Here is an 18,052-nt window from a genome sequence, read left to right on the forward strand (position 1 = left end):
TGAACACTTAAATTTGGATCCAGCCCTGCTTAAGTTCTTGAGTTTAAAGTTTCTTAGTTTACTAAGTTTAACTGCATATTAACATATCAAAATTTGCAGTCATTTATTATAAACGATTTAAAGTTGCTGAGTATTTGAACAAAAAAAGCCAATGTGGGGAGGGGGGAATGCTGAACATTAGAAAAAGATGCTATGTACACATTTGTTAATTTGTTGGAGCATTTCACTTTTAAGACTGAAAGCCTGGTATGTGTTCTTCAAAATATTTCCATATGCTAAAGGTATGTGAGCGTTTGCCAAGAAACCTGGCTATTAGGAGCAACAGGCCAGTGTGGCTTTTTAAAAAGGGAGGAACGGCTGCAGAGACGAGGTATTCACAGAGGAACGAAACCAACCCTAACTACAGTCACCTCGCGATGACCTACAACTCCTCCGATTACAAAAATGAAAAGGTTATTAGTAAATCTGAGGCCAATTAGGGGTTCTTTTTCCTGGAGACATGATGAAATTTCCTGAAACAAAAAACTTTTTGCAAACTCTATAAAATATTTCTAACTTTGGTGGAAAAATAAATAATCTCCTCTTTTAAAAAAAATCTTCTCATTCCTGAGGTGCAAAGCCAGCCCATTTCTGTTTATGCAGATGGATGGGAAACACCCCAAGGAAGAGCCAAAGGCAAGATTCTTGGCAGGAGAGAAGCAAATGTGAAGTTGTTTTCAGGACTGCCTATTTGTCACTGAAGCAGGAATGATTTGACTGGGGGAGTGAGGAGAGGAGAGAGAAGCACATGGGGTGGGATCCATTTAAATGCCGTGGAAGTATGGGACCCAATTGTGTAGTCTGAATATTATAATGTATTTTTTTATATTTTTGATTGATTAGTCATATTTATTACCCACTGTTCCTCCAGTGAGCAGAAGGCAGTATTACGTGATTTTTGTAGTTCCCATGCTAAAGCACACAGCAACACTGTAAGATAAATCAAGATGAGAGTGTGCAACTAGCCCAATATAACCCATTACGTTTCAGACTTTAACCTGAGTCTTCCAAGTCCCAGTCCAAACACTCAGTACTACCTTTATCCCAAGGAATTATCAATGCTTCATCCTCTTTGTATCCCCTCCTCATCCTCACAACGCTGCAAGCTAGAGCCGGACATAGTTTCTGGTGCCTCTGAAAAGGCAATTACCATCTTGAAAATCATTTATAAAGAAACTAGAATAAGATTGCAATGGTCTTTTAAACAATTAAAAATAATAATATAGAACAAAAACAGGATGGGAGATGGCAACCAAAGTGATGAAACAGGTTGGGGACTTGAGCAAGGGAAAACTAACAGAGAATTATAGCATTTTTTGTATTAGGAGCAACTTGAGAAACTGCAAGTTGCTTCTGGTATGAGAGAATTGGCCGTCTTCAAGGACATTGCCCAGGGGACACCAGGATGTTTGATGTTTTACCATCCTTATGGGAGGCTTCTCTCATGTCCCCGCATGGAGAGCTGGAGCTGACAGAGGGAGCTCACCCACTCTCCCTGGATTCGAACCGCCGACCTGTCAGACAGCAGTCCTGCCGGCACAAGGGTTTAACCCATTACACCACGGCATTATGCACAATGAGAAGAAAGTAAATAGAAAAAAGTCATCATTAGTAGTAATTACCCAACCATATTAAAACCCAGGGCTGTCAAATGAAGTGGAATAGTGGAAGATTCAGGAGAGACCCAAGAAAGGTTTTTTTGTGACCTGATGTCTGGGGAAACAGTCCTGCTCCACAAAATGTAGTTGTGACCACCAACTTGAAGGCTTTGAAAGGGGACTAAGACATCCTGAAGGATGATGTTAACCATGGCTATTGGTTTTCACAGCTGTATATTTTATATGCATACATACACACAGCAGATATTAGGAGCAGTCAGTTTCATAAGCATCTTCTGGTTGTATTTTACCCAGAGCCATCCGATTAGCAAGCACAAGAGTAGGATGCTGACCTATGTCATCCAAGATGCCCAAGTGAGGAAGAAAATAATCGTATCTATGTGATACAAAGTTCTGCTTTCAAATAATCACACTTAGAATTTCCAGAGGACTTCATATGTAGAGCGTGTTTCCAAAAGGGACCAAATCCCCCCCCTTCCAAAATTAAAAATGCGTTATAGGTGGCAGCACATTGTTGGCTAGGGTAGAATATTATGTACCCATCAAAGCTATCAAAATGTATCGACTCACTTCCATACAGGGCTTGGAAAATGGCATTTTATAGAAAACTAGCTTTGCAGGACCATGCGTTGCTGTGGCTTATGGGAATCATTTGTTGGCCAGGTGGAATAGCAGTGAATAGCCTTGCAGCCTCAAAGCCTGGCTGTTTTCTGGAGTAGCTGGAGTAGGACCGTCAATCAAAGAGCCGCTTTGAAACCTGGCTCCTTCCTTAGTAAGGGAATCCTTGTTTGGCCAGCTTGAACTGCACTGAATAGTCTTGCAGCTTAAAAGCCTGGCCGCTTTCTACATAGGGCATCTTTTCTAGGCCTGGTTGTATGGGACGAAGTAGGCTCACGGCTTCAAAGCCTGGGGGTTTTCTATCTAGGGGAAATCTTGGTTGATCAAGTTGAATAGCACTGAATATCCTTGCTGCTTGCAAGCCTGGCCGCTTTCTACCTTGCGGAATCCTTGGTTGGCCAGTTTGAATAGCAATTAATAGTCTCAGTGTGGCAGGTATGAATGCTGCAATTAGCCACCTTGATTAGCATTTAATGGCCTTGCAGCTTCAAAGCCTGGCTGCTTCCTGCCTGGGGGAATCATTTGTTGGGAAGTGTTAGCTGGCCCTGATTGTTCCCTTTCTGGAATTCCCAATTTCCCTGCTTTCAGAGTGTTGCTCTTTATTTACTGTCCTGGTTTTAGAGATTATATTGTTCTGTATTATTATACCACAGTAATTATTTCATATTACAGTAGAGTCTCACTTATCCAACATTCGCTTATCCAGTGTTCTGGATTATCCAACGCAGTCGGCCTTTTAGTAGTCAATGTTTTTGTAGTCAATGTTTTCAATTCATTGTGATGTTTTGGTGCTAAATTCATAAATACAGTAATTACTACATAGCATCACCGCACATTGAACTTTTTTGTCAAATTTGTTGTATACCATGATGTTTTGGTGCTTAATTTGTAAAATCAAACGTAATCATAAAGTTTAATAGACTTTTCCTTAATCCCTTCTTATTATCCAACATATTCGCTTATCCAACGTTCTGCCGGGGTGTTTATGTTGGATAAGTGAGACTCTACTGTATATTTATAATCTTATATTATCTGCTTAGAACTGGATTATATGAGGCTCCTTCTACACAGCTGTATAAAACGCACACTGAAGTGGATTATATGGCAGTGTGGACTCAAGATAATCCAGTTCAAAGCAGATAATATAAGATTATAAATGGGTAATATAGCTGTGTGGTAGGGCTTTGAGTCTACACTGCCATATAATCCAGTTCAAATTAGATAATCTGTATTTTATAGGCAGTGTGGATCAGGCCAGATTGAAGAGGCCCTGGATGCCTTTAAATGGCTGAGTGGGTTGCTAGGAGACAAAGTGGGTGGAGCTTAACCTTCTAACTGGCAGCAATGGGAAAAAAGGTTATTCCTTTCCCTCTAATTAAGACTTTATTTTTCTTGGTTTTTTAAAATGTAAAAACACAGACCAGATGGCTATGTCTTTTGGGGCCAAATTTGGTATGATTTGGTCGTGTAGTTTTGCTGTTTAAGTTAAGGGAAAAATGATCAGAACATTTATATATATATATAGATGAATGTTCATCCTCATCACATTTTTTTAAAATTCCTTCAAAATTTGCTCAGATGGATTTGGTACCTTTTGGAAACAAGCTCTACATATGGGTCATACTGCTGACACAAGTGTTCTTTGATAGGATGCTGTGAACTCTTGTCTGTTGGAGGCAGATGTAGATGTCATAATTAATCATCTCGATTACCATTTGATGCTAATCAAGGTGATTAATTACATCCACACCTGCCTCCAACAGACAATAATTATTTCTCCCACCCTGGACCTTCCACAGATATATAAATCTCCCTTGCCAAGTTTCCAACATACCTCACAACCTCTGAGGATACCTGCCACAGATGTGGGTAAAACATCAGGAGAGAAAACTTCTGGAACATGGCCATACAGCCCGAAAGACTCACAGCAACCCAGTGATTCTGACCATGAAAGCCTTCAACAATACATTGTTCTTTGATAATTTATTAACCCCACGTCAGTGCTCAGCTTCATTTGTGCTACAGTCTCATTTGATTTTCAGTATGAGACCAGCCCTAGAAGGCCTGCTGAACTCATCCCAAACACAAGATTTGGTCGATGGACTTTCTGATTTATCTCCATTTCATCATGTCAGTTTATGGGCAATTAAAAGCTCTTAAGTAAAGACAATGGTAACCCATCCATTTTTGGTTCCTTTGTATACTATAAGGTTAAGGTTAGTGCAGGGACTGGGCAAGTGTGATGTTCCAGATGAATCCCCTGAATCCTCACAATTTACCATGCAGGTAGGGAGGGGAGTTGCAGTGTCACTTCTAGAAGACCACCAGTTCCCTACTCTTGTTGCAGTTTGACTTAAGTGCCTTGCAGATGTATTCACCTCATTTGACTTTTCCACATTTTGTTGTGTTACAATCTGGAACAGAAATAGTCAATTGGCATTACCATGTCACATCCACAAGAAGCTTTGACTTTTGCAAAATATTTGTTGTGCCACAAAAGTTAGAAAAAACTGGAAGGTCGGGGAGGGGATATTACTGCAAGACACTGTGTGCAGTGTTTGATTGTTACTACAGCTCTTACCCAATTCTTTTATTAATTCACCTTTTCAATTTTCCTTCAAATTACTTCTGCCCCACTTCTTCAATTTTCTTTCTTGCTGTAGCGTCTCTTTGGTCTTCCTTTTTTCATATCTCCACCCTCCTTTACCTAGTTTTACCTATTTCAAATGTCATCTGTGGTACTGTCTAGAATTGTCCAGCTGGATTTTTCCCCCCTTTGACCTTAAACATTGAAATTATTTTTGAATCTTCTAAATCTCACCATCTCTTCCATTTGTGGTCTTCAAATTTTTTTACTTTTAATCTAAAAAACAATCGCAATCTCAGTCTCAATGTCTCATTTTGATTCTGGTTTGGACTCAAAGTTGTTCCAAAGTTGGTTCCTGTTCAGGCCAACAAAGATCGCTGCTTTTGTATAGTGTTTAGCAATATTTTGCATTCTAATCTTGTGTAGAGCCACATATGTTTTACAAAGTACTAACCCAAAGCAATTGAAGAGTAACCACACAGGTATGGATATTGTTCCATACAACATATTCAACAATGATGGGTCTTCCCCACAGCCACTGCACAGATCAGTCACATTTAAACATTTTGTACAGAAAATAATTTAGAATGGAACATAAAATTGTGTAGATAATTAGCAATTTTGCAAGTAACTGCCACTTTTTAAACCAATTACTGATACTTGAATATGCATTGATAACTCAATGCATAACTTGAATATGCACTGAATATGTTAAATGGTTTTAACTGAATTTTTAATACTGTTTATATTTAATTCTGTTTTAATGTTTGTATATTTGTATATTTTTAATTGTGTGTACTAATGCTTTTATGTTAAGCCACTTTGAGTCCCCTTCGGGAGAGATAAAGCAGGGTATATAATAATAATAATAATAATAATAATAATAATAATAAATAATAAATAATAATAATAATGATTGTAAAAATGTTTAAATTATAACTCATTATAATGCACAATGTGCTGCTATTGTAATTTTTTAATTTGCTACTTTTATTTTTGGAAAAAAGCAACAACTAGGGAATAATGGAATGCACAGAAGATACTCAGAATCATTTCTCAAACTGAAAAGATAATCGTTCATTGGCATTTTGCCCTATGAGTATCCTAGAGGCCTTCTTCAGGGGGTTACTTAGAATCAAGACATCAGAAATTTATGAGTCACAAACTTATGAACCATTTATAGAAGGCAGAAATATGTTGGTCTTTTCTACCAATAAAGAGCAATATTTTGAGCATATTTGGGGGTAATAATTTAGAACCAAAAAGAGATTGTCATAAAAGTGGAAAAATTCCCATTAAAAAGCTTCTAAAAGTACCCTAATTTGAATCTTTGCTTGTTACACCAATACAAATATCTTTGTTACTACTTATCTTACTTTTGGAATACAATGTCATTAAAATTTAGTTAATTTTAAAATCCAAACTCATTACTTAAAATAAGTGAATTTGGAATGAGGATGCAGTCCGAATCTATAAAGCAAAGAAAAGGGACATTGTTTATGAACCAAATCAGAATAAAATAAGAACAACTCAGAATAAATTAAAAATACAAAGGAAGTTTAGAGGGATTTTTTTTATTAAGCACATTCCACAGTACAAAGCCTTATATCAGGAACAATATCTGTACAATTCAACAGTTGTCCAATAAGCTGTTCATACACAAACTTTTCAAACAGGTAACTGGCAAACATAATTACAAGTTAGAATAAGACTATCCCAGTGCTTCGAAACATTAATCTAGCAGTAACATACAGCTGCTCAGTAATGATTAGCGAAACAAAGTCCAGAGTACAGCCAGTGCTATCATTAATCCCAGGAGCCAAGTTCCTTGGGTGCCAGTCACAAACTCCACAGCTATGTTACACCAAGCACAATCAAAAGTAGTTTAGGCTGCGTCTTCAAAGACCATTATTCCCATGGAAAACATTAATTTCATCTTACACATGCATTTTTTAAAAGAAAGGTCCGTTCTCCATAAATACCATAGTCTTCAGAGCTGCAACAGGAAATCTTCCATATCACAGTCTCCAAAGACATTTGGGGGGGGGGGGGGTAAAACCACTTCCGTAACTCTCATCCATTTTAAAAACTGAGAATATGGGGCTGTGCCCTCTTAACGTATTTGGTAAGATGTAATCATCTATGTGTGCTACGTCCTGCTTTGCCACATTAAAAGGGGGAAGTTTATAAGTGGATATAGTAACACAGAGGAAGGCGATGGTAGAAGAGCCAGAAGCAGTTCCAGGTATGACTTTTTCACATCTGATGTGTGCATTCATTTTGAATTTGACTGACAAGCTGGCAGGTGTGCAAGAGTGACATCCAACCATAGCTGTTCCACTAACAAAGCAATATTCATTCATTGGTCATTTAAACTTGGTTATCAACATTCCTTGACCCCTCAACCACAGGGATGAGAGGAGAGGACAGAAAGAAGAGAGAGAGAGAAAGAGGGGCAGAGGGAGAGAAGTCAAAAGAGGGAGGCAGAGAAAAATCAAATGCAAATACAAAATCATGACTAAGGAATGACAGTATCCATATCCACGCCCACTACAACTCATAGACCAACCAGTATTATATTTATTAGTTTTTTTTTAAAAAAAATTAAATGTTAGAATAAGCCACTAAAGGATGTTGCCAAGCAATAACTTAAAGATACAAAGAAAGCATTTCAAGAGGGTTTGCTTGCATATAGGGAAATGTATGACCAGCTAGCTAGACCAGTCACTGTTTTCAAGAGAGAAGGAATTCCAATGACATGTGTGCCATTAATTGCTAGGTTCCTAAAAATAAATGATAAGGAACATCAATTATCTCCTACAAGGTCACAATGTAGTCATCTCTAATTCCTCATCTGAGCATGGTAATCAAGGATTATTTCGAATGGATTTTAACCAACTTCAATGTATCTGCAACTTTGGCCAGTGGCTTAGATGTTCTTCCAAATATTGCAGTATGGAAGGGGTTGTGGTGCGGGGGCACACAATTTTGACTTTTAAAATTTGTCAAGAGGTTTTAGAAAGTAAGATATTAAGACATTTCATCTCATTTTTCTTTTAAAGGAAACATCCTAAAGAATACCAAAATTCTCCTTTCCACAGAGAAATATTTCTAAATACATCCCAACCCTATACGGTGCCAGTAGTAAGAATGCCTGGATGCTTCGAAACGTCTGCCTTGGCATCTGTATACAGTATCAGGAGACCCTGACTCCCAGCACTTGGAGGTTACAGTGTTTATGTACATTATATCTACATGCTTATACGTTACTGTATGGGAAATAATGAGGCAAGCACACGTGAAGGATCCAACTATACCAAATGGTAGGAGGAGGAGGACGGCTGTAGTACAGAGTACAATTAAAAGAAAAGACAATGCTGTACACCTACTTCAGATCATCTAGCTCAATTTACAATCTTTAAATTAAAGCAAATTACTGGTGCAGACGTAAGTAAACTATCATCCAAAATATTACTGACCCATTCAGAAATAATCCTACCAGTCCAATTCATACTCTGAGCAATCTGAATAGGATCAGTCATCACCAGTCATGAAACAAAAAAGTCTATGGGAAGAGGAGGATGATCATTATGATGACGACCATGACTTTGAAAGCAAAGCCCTGTACATTCTGGGCATGTGTTTGGCACCCACATTTCACTGAGAATGTTTTTCTTCTTCAGAGTCAGATAAAAGTGCAAAGCAAATATAAATTAGGTCAAGTCCTTCCTTGACGTCCCATTTCCTCCAGGAAAAACAAGCCATCGGTTCAGTGTATATGGGCAATCGACTCATGAAGCTTTGGATCTTGCATTGCAGTGAAGGATAAACTGAGTTTCTTCTACCTGGACTCAGTGAATTCCTAGTCAGTTCCTTAGAGACCACTGAGGGAAGGACGACTGGAAAAGGTAGGTTTAGATACAGAATTGTGCCGTTTTGCATCTACACAGCACCTAGAACCACTTCTGACTTTAGCTGTGGCTAATGTCTTCAGGTGTGTAATAGCCAAATGTCCAGTAGTTCAAAGACTGTGGAATCCTGAAAAGAAAGAAAGATGATGAATTAATTCTGACATTTGCCTGTTACTGTCAGAAAATAAGACAAGGGAGGGCACATCTGCAACCAGCAACAGGCTGAGATCTGATGTAAGATGGTGGAACTCACTGCCTCAGAGTGTGGTGGAGGCTCCTCCTTTGGAGGTTTTTAAATAGATGCTGGATGACCATATGTCTAGGGTTCTCTGATTGTGCTTCTCCTGCATGGCAGGAGGTTGGGAAGAATGGCCCTTTTCGTCTCTCCCACCTCCTCACCCCAAGAGATCTGTTTAACACCCTCTTTAGTGATCTCCACTGTGTTTCAATGATATACTAACTGTGGAAAATGTCATTTACATCTACCTGGCTTCCTAGTATTTTTCCTGATGTCCACTCAGATTTTAGCTGACATTGTCAGTTATATTGTGGTTATACTAGGCGTGCATTTAACAACTTGCCTAGTAGTCAGAAGCGGTAAAGGATTTCCATGAAGGCAGTGGAACAGCTATCTTCTTTAGCTCTTTATTTGCTTTGCATGCTGATCAAGGAGGAAGGGAGGCCTATATTCTGCAAAGTGGATCAGTAGAAGGTTTTTGTTTATTATAGCTTTTAAGCATTTAGGTTTCTTTATTTGTTTTTCCTCCTTCCATTACAAGCATGGAAACACAAAAACTAGTTCCTAAGAAGGCTAGTAAAACCAAAATTACAGGTCAGGGACTTTGCTAGATTATTTACAAGGTAGGAATACCGCGTGCACAAACTATCTCCCCAATTACTTCACAAAACACACAAAATAAGAGTTGTGACAATATTTGCAGCTGGGTGTGATGGGGGAACAACTAAAATGTTTTTTTCATCATAAGGTTCCAACAGGCAAACTGCCCCAATGACCCCTTTTACATTTTGAACTCATTATCGAGAAAGATTCAACACCTTTGACGAAACCCTTTAAAGTTTATTCAGCAATATTACACAGTTGCATAGGTGGAGCACTTGAGTGAGTTGTCTGAAAACTAATACAACCTCTTGCAATGTTGACCCAAATAATTAAATCTAATTTTATACAGCTTTCTCCCCCAAGAAAGGGGGGTGGCGGCATTCAATTATAGCCATGGGAGTTTCAATGCTAAGAGGTTAAGCATTTTTAGTTTTTTTGCTTAAATGTTTAAGTAAAAAATTACATTAGATTATCATATGGTAACAATTTTGATCTTGTTACAATAAAAAAGGAATTCAACAGAAGGCAATAAAGTTTTTTTAATAGCCAAGAGCAGTAGGGTTGTCAGAAGTTATAGATTTTAAAAGACATATTCATATGGGACTCTGTAAAAAAGAGGGGGCAGGGTTTGGTTAAAAAATTAGAAGATCTAAGTTATTTGATTGTATAAAAGTATCCCTCTTACAACGTTATGAAACAAAGCAATGTTTCTACCCTGTGATTTAGAAAATGTTTTTGAACACACAAATTTTACCATCACTGGCCCATCCTTGCCCAACATAGTCCCTATTTGGATAGTAACTTAACAAGCCACGTCCTACTCTCTCAGTATGCTTTCAAATCACATGTCAACTTATGGTGACCCCATGAATTTCATAGAGTTTGTCTTAGCAAAGATGGTTTTACCACCTTCTTTGCTCTGAAATACAGTCTATAGCACCTGGTTTCCATTGACGGTCTCCCATCCAAGTACTAATGAGGGCTGAACCTGCTTCCAAAGTCAAATGGGATCTGCTACTTTTATGGAATTTAGACTGATTAAGCTCTATTAACTGGGTCAAGATGCCATGGGCTGGAAATTAGGACATATTGAAAAAAAGCAAGTCATTCTAAGCCAATTTCCATTACTAGCAGAAGTTGGCAGATTCAAAATGCAGAAGAAAAACACAAAAGCAATATAATCCCTTACATTTATATATTGCAAAGTATCCTTGTGTGCACAAATATAGTATCAGGAAGACATGTAAACCTGAGCATTCATAATTAGCATCAGTAGGAGCTTACAATGAACCTGCTTGAGAAAGAGCAACATCTCACTGTTGAGAGAGCTACCATAGCACTGGAAAATTACAATACAAATATCTTACTTAAGGAAATATTCACATAAACCAATTAAATAGTTACATTATTAAAATAGTTCACACATACTATTTCGGAAAATCAAATGGAAAGCATTATAGACTATTCTTGTTATTGAAAGCCACCGTAAGATATAGAGGTAGTAGCGGGTATAAAAGATAATAAAGACCTACCTCAGAGAGCAGTGAATTGCAGACTGTTATCTGGAGATGTAAGTGTATGTTCGGGATGGAGAGCGGGTCTCATTTTGTGCGTTGGGAGGCACATTTAAAAAATCCCAAATCAAAATGGTATCATCATGGGAACTACTAATGATCTGGAACTCATCAAACTGGAGTCTAAACACACGTCCCGAGTGCTCCTGAGAATGGCAAGACTTAGTTAGTTAGTGAGGCAGAAGACTCACTAGTTTCACACTTGTACACTCAGATACTCTTATCTACACTAAAGTCACAGCTTTTTTAAAAAATCAAGCTTTATGAAGCAGCTGTTTGTCTTTGGCATACTCGTTTTCCACACAGCAAAGCTTTCCACTAAAAGCAATTGAGAAGTGTGCAAAGCTCCTCTGAGTCCATTCTCCCAATCTCACCACCATCCCAGGCATATTTGATGAGAATATGGGAGACAGTTTGCTTTTTTAAAAAAATATTTTTATTAGGCGAATTTTGAAGCATTACAATAAAAACATGGATACGGGTAGGATTATAATAATTATAATATTAATAATTATATTATAATTGCATTCTTTGTGAATCATTTTCCAAAAGGCCATTGTCTTTTTGCAAGACCACCAGGCGTGGTAGTATGTTCCTTCTTTTGTCTTGCATTTCCAACATCTATCATCTGCGGTTTATACATTAAACTAAGTTTCATAAGAGTAATATACCAACGTTGGAGAATTTTTAGCCAATTCTCCTTTAGATCCATGGCATAGATGAACCTCAACCTTCTTGACCAGATCTCTTCCCATTTTTTCATCTTTATCATTTAATTTTTTATTTCTTCTCTTTCAGTCGCCCATTCGAGCAATTTATTATAGATTTTTGTTATTAGTTTCTTTTCTGTTTGTAGTATAGTAAGTACACTCTTCTTGATGGTTGTCCCTAAGTTGTGGAACTGCATTTCTCAGATCTTGCTGCCTTTTCAATGACAAACATATTTTTATTTAATGAAGCATTTGGTTTTTAGTATATTGTGTCAGATGGCTTTTAATGGAGGTGCTTTTATTTTATTATTTTGAAACATCTTTTTAATATTGTTTTTAACTTTTGTTTTTAACTTGTGTTTTAAAATGAAAGTTTGGTTTAACTGGGCTTTAACTTTTGTTTTTGAAACATTGTACAGCACCTTGAATGCTGAAAGAAAGGTGGGATATTAATTAGCTATAATTAAATCTGTTACTGGGCATGTTGATCTTAATAAGCCCTTTCCACCCTTTGTTTAAAAGCACTGGCAAAAGAAATATGAGCAAAACACAAATAAATAAATTGATGGCCATGTTAAAATGTTTCCAATTAAAGTAATAGCTGCCAACAGAGTTCAATATTTGTAACCTTTATTTTCATATTTCTAGGATAGGAAAATAACAGGCTGCATGTATTAAGCATATATGAAAAGCTTTTCCCTTCCAACTTCCACTTCTACAACGATAAACTTCCAAAGCAGGGCAAGGTGCTAACTGCTTCTCTGCGTTTTCTCTGAAATTCAGGATGGAGAGTATTTGCACACATGAGAAAGAAAGGGAGAGCACAGCAGCATCAGCGAAATGCAATGCAGACTGGGAGCTCAGGTCAAATTGGGACAAGGAGGATAGGCAGTGTTCATGATGATCATTGTTTTAGCTTTCTAAAGTGTGCCAAGCTCCCCCATGAGCCAAGAAAGATTCCTCTGAAAGCACCTCTGGTGCAATGGGGACAGTGCTAGTGAGCTAATACAGCAATACTGAAAAATGTAACCATAAATCAAAGCCATGATTAGAAGGACAAACAGGAGTTTATAAAGTAACTCATTTTGTATTTTATGCTCCAGAATGCATTACGAAGTACAAAATACAGAGTCATTGTTCACACATAGATTCATGTTTCCAGAAACAACTTAGAAGCACCAACCTACTTGGAAACAAAGCAGTTACCTTCCTCAAAGCAAGAAAATGGATAGATTTTAAAACACAGCTTTATTTTTTCACTGCTGAATGTGAATAGTAACTACCAGAAGGGGTCATAAGGATGCAGATTTAATACACCTTAAAGCAGCAACTAAACTCCACTTAGAAATTTAAGAAGGAAACCGATTTTAAGTCCTTATGCCTTTCTGCCTTGAGGCGAGACCAAAGTGTAAGATCTGAATTGGTCCAGATTTGACTTTTGTGAAGAAAACCTCCTTTTTTGTGGAAGTTTTTCACTCCTGGGATTGGGCAGATGTTAAATATGGAAATACAGGCTATTTCTTAGACTCCAGGAGGGACAACAAACAGACTATTACTCAAATTATTGAATTATCAGAATTATTGGGGGGAAAACGAAAGAATCACAAAGACACACGTTCCCCACATAAAGTTATGCACAAAAACTTTTGCTTTTAACTTTTATTGTAGACATTCTTCAAATTCAAATTCCTAATTTATTACAAGATACTCAACAGACATACAAGAATAATGATCTAAAAGAAGTGTTGTGCAACTGTATAAACTCTCAGTGTATACTTACCACCAATGTGCGTAAACATAGTGTACTTGCTGGGGCACGAGGGTCAAGAGCAGCTTGCAAATCCCAAACTTTGATTTTGCTATGAAGTTAAAAGAAAATGTTGATGAGAAAACTGTAAGATGTGTATAATCCCTATAATTAAAAAAAACCCAAAATGAGCAATCAAAAGAGAATATGCTCTAAAACACATACCCATCATAGGCCCCGCTTACAATCCTCTTGTTATCAAATCTAATGCATCTAACCAGCTCTTCATGTCCTTCTAGGACTCTTAAACAGGCTCCACATTCGATATCCCAAAGCCTGGAAGAAATAAAATGGACAGCTTTTTTTTAAAAAAAATCTCATACATCTCCCCTCTTATAAATGTTCCTACTTCCGTTTAAGCATGAATAGACGTTTTTCAGGAAAGTCTGCATTCAACAGAAAGTTGACTGTAGAATCAACCCAGGAACATCCTATGAAGTTCCTTTGGAAGGACACTCATCTTCTCCTCAAGAGATTCAGAACTGCCCTGCATGAATAGTTAGTCTAATTACCTGGCTCAAAATAATTTAATGTATTAAGCAGAATATGCACTAGAAAGATTATTTCCCAGCACTAGCAGGGAAACAGCCATGTAGCCTTGTGAGCAGTTACTGTTGTCCTGATCTCTTTTGTCCTAGTTGATGAAGCACACGTTTTACCACAAGGGCCTTATTTCTCTTTTGACAGTAAAAATGTCAGATGAGTTTGTGCATGAAATGCAATGCACTTCTCCTCTTCTACAAGCTGATTGGTAGAAGACTGCAATCTGGTATGCAAGCACTCATTGTAGCCAAGGCTATCTGGTCCAGGTAATCAAGGATACTGCAAACCCACACTGAAATTCTTGAAAAAGCCACATATATTAAGGTAAAGATAAAGGTTTTCCCCTGACATTAAGTCTAGTTGTGTGCAACTCTGGGATTTGGTGCTCATTCCCATTTTTAAGCCAAAGAGCCAGCATTGTCCATAGACAACTCCAAGGTCATGTGGCCGGCATGACTGCATGGAGAGCCGTTTTATTAGGAGTCTGCAAAAAGACAAAACAAGGGAAAACCTGATCCTGATTTTTCCTATGCTTTTTAAGTTTTTAACAACTGCTGAACCTAGTCATCAATGCTTAACTGGACAAGCAACATGATATCCAGATCTTGTAACTGTAGGATCCACAGTTATTTGGTGATTTTATACATACACCTTAGGTACAGATGATGTTTTGCTTGCTCTTGGAAGCTTGTTTTGCCCTGCTCTTCTCCTCTACAGACCATGTTTTTCATAGCACATGTGGTTATGGCTGCAGATACTGGAAGGGAAGAACGTCTTGTCCTGAGAAAGTGAGTAACCCAACTAACTTCTTATAGGACAAAGGATTTCAACTGCTTAAAGACAGTTACCCACAGAAAAGTGGCAGGACAAATGTCAACAGTAATTTAAAAACAATGTAAGGAAGTGTGTCAAATATGCATTAATGTGGGCAGAATTCTTATTATAAAACAAATGTGGCTATCATACTACTCTAGGGTCACAGGCAACACTCAGCTTATTTTGATAAGCCCTAATTTCAAAAGCTGGTGATGCATTCAAACCTTTAGCAAGATCAATCTGTTCTTCTCCCATAATAAAGGAAGTTATAGGGAAATGGAAGAAAGTAATGTACAAACATGCTGCTTGGAGACCAAGGTGGGAAAAAGAAATGGAACATGGAGGATGAGATCATCAGAACAGAAGGCACAACAGTTCTTTGAGCCGAAACAACACAATGGAGTATACATCCAAACAAGTACATAATCAAAATAAATACAGAAAAATAAGTTATGTAGGACAGTCAAACAAGGGGAGAAACAGTCCGAACAAGAAAACATATCACTTCCCCTTGTAGCAATAGTTTATCTCTAATACGAGCAAACCTGGTTTCTACCTAATAGTATTGTCCGATGATCCGCTGACAACAAGTCTATCTCTGTATTGGAGACAGGCAATCCCTCGCTTGTGCCCATTCAGAGTGCGAACAAATTCACATGTACTTGTGCTCCAGACCTATGGGGAGAAACAGAAGCTTAGCTACAAAATATATTTGGGAAACATGAATGTTTTGAACATTTTGATTATTATTCTAAAGGAAAATTCAGTGCAATTATGAGATGTAAGACAAGTTCTAATGGAAACATTCTTGAAGTCCCATTCTCACTGCATGGAACATTTTCAGTTGTTTTCTCCAAAGTCATCACATAATTTATGGTGATGGGAGAGATCAATTACATACTGGATGCACTGAAGGTGACACAATAAATGGTCTTTTTAAGGTGTTCAGTCCCTCTCTAGTGCAGTCTGCTGCACTCTATGGAAGACTTATTTTGAACATCATGGAGCATGTTGGACAAGGGAGGCTAAAATGTGCAGGTGAAATCCACAGAAGGGAGGGTTTCTGCAAGCTCAAATGAGTGGAAGTTGCTGATGTAAACTGCCACTGTCTGATCTTCAGCTACCATCATTCTCTCTATAGGTCCTCAGTGCCACAGGCTCAACATTTCTATCTCCTCCAAATTCTTCCATTGGGAGACAGAAGGTGGAGAATTTTCTTTATGGAAAAGCTAAACCTAGACTACATCTAGACTGAGAACTCCTGCTATATGAGTGGACTTCTGCTCAAGTGGCATTATTTAAGCATTTTAGATAATTTTAGGTGACAACAATTTCAAAGGATCTACTTGAGACGTTTAAGTGCATGATAAATAGTGTGACAGATTGCAGAAGAGTTCAGGTAACTGCAGTTCAAGAGATGAAAGAAGTAGAAGCTCTTAGTCAACTATTGAAGAGACAACGAAAAGAAAGATTCTTGGACATTATATCCAAAGGAGATTTACATCACCATCTCATACATGCTAAAATACATGTGATTACATTCCAACAATTAACAAAATGTTAGCGATGCATGTCTTATTTCAATATACATAATACCAAAAGTAACTAATGCTTAAATGACATTATAAACGATCCTTTGGAACGTAACACCTACCCCCTACCCTAAATTTATTAATTTTTTAAATAATTAAAAAACAAACAAACAGATAAACTTTAAAAAAATACATGTGTGAAATGCAGTGGTAATTTTGAGAAAATGTTTACTTACTTTAATGGTCCTATCACCAGAAGCAGATACAATATACTTGTCATCAAAATCGACAACATTAACAGCAGCTCGATGACCAACTAACACACGGCGCAAAGTGATGTCAGTTGGGGAGGCCATATCCCAAACTGCAATGGATCTATCCTTTGAGCAGGTCACCATTAAGCCATTGCTGAAACGCAAGTGAAGCACTGCCTCATTGTGATGAATCAAGGTGTTCAGGACTTCACCTGTGTTCACATCCCAAACTCTGAGAGAGACAAAAAACATATGAGAAGAGGATTTTAGATCAAATTCGAAGGCAAAAATACATACTTGGTAGCAGTGGGAAATGTTCTTTCTGTAAAAAAGCTAAACAAGAAAACCTGCTCTCTACCTAAGAGTATTGTCCATAAGTGGCAGAATAAAGGAAAAACTCCATTGGAAAGGCAGGAATAGCAGAGGATGCTTAACATTTTCTCACTGCAGTTACCTTCCTGCAGCTATTCCAACATGTCCAAATCTCACGAATGGATGCCATATTATGGAGGACATGACAAAAGGGGAGAATAAAGTATTTCCTCTAGCTAGCCACTTCTTCACAGCAAATTCATCAATACCAAAGTATTATTTAGGTGCTGAGTGTTTGCAATTAATTATATAATAATGGGCTAACACCGGTAAGTCTAAAAGTGATGAGTAACAGAACTATTGAGGAGTATGTTATCCTAGATTCAAGTGGACAACACTGTTTTTCTTCTCCTTCAGAGTTTTTCGTGCCACATTTTTAACAATTTAAATGTTTACCTCACAGTGGAGTCCGATGATCCAGTTACAATGACTCTTTCATCATACTGCAGACAGAGGACTGAACCAGTATGTCCTGTTAACACTTTCAAACATTCCAAGCCATTTTTATCCCAGATCTGCCAAAGAGAAACCAAAGTTCATTACATGGAATATCACTTTTTTTCCTCCTGCTATAAAGCTAAGGCAATTTGAGCCTACAAATCTATTTGGCCAGAGAAGGGAACACATTGTTCTGTTTATTTCCTCAGGTGGTTTGTCTTTTGAAAACAGAAAGCACTTATAATATGAATACAGCACCTAAGCAGAGATGATGTGAGTGGGGGCAGAGAATTCAAAAGACATAAAGCAAGAGAGTATATGTAAGGGGGGGAAGGGGAAATGGACTGCCCAGACAGTATCGTATATCATTTCGCTATCTGACCAAGGACTC

The 18,052-nt window shown here is 37.7% G+C and overlaps 1 protein-coding gene across 4 annotated transcripts in view; it reads right to left on the reverse strand.

The window, feature by feature from the left end:
* Positions 1–6,421: 6,421 nt before the first annotated feature.
* fbxw11 (F-box and WD repeat domain containing 11) overlaps positions 6,422–18,052 on the reverse strand; it is a 95,231-nt gene continuing 83,600 nt past the window's right edge. For all 4 annotated transcript variants that reach the window (XM_062958080.1, XM_008115329.3, XM_062958083.1 and 1 more), the window contains 7 exons: positions 17,620–17,738; positions 16,834–17,083; positions 15,622–15,740; positions 13,872–13,982; positions 13,680–13,758; positions 11,148–11,335; positions 6,422–8,901 (listed from right to left, as the gene is read on the reverse strand). In XM_062958080.1, the coding sequence (XP_062814150.1) occupies positions 11,174–11,335; positions 13,680–13,758; positions 13,872–13,982; positions 15,622–15,740; positions 16,834–17,083; positions 17,620–17,738 (840 nt within the window). In that variant the 3' untranslated portion in view covers positions 6,422–8,901; positions 11,148–11,173. The remainder of the gene's footprint in view (positions 8,902–11,147; positions 11,336–13,679; positions 13,759–13,871; positions 13,983–15,621; positions 15,741–16,833; positions 17,084–17,619; positions 17,739–18,052) is intronic.

This window comes from Anolis carolinensis, chromosome 1 (assembly GCF_035594765.1).
Source record: "Anolis carolinensis isolate JA03-04 chromosome 1, rAnoCar3.1.pri, whole genome shotgun sequence".
NCBI lineage: Eukaryota > Metazoa > Chordata > Lepidosauria > Squamata > Dactyloidae > Anolis > Anolis carolinensis.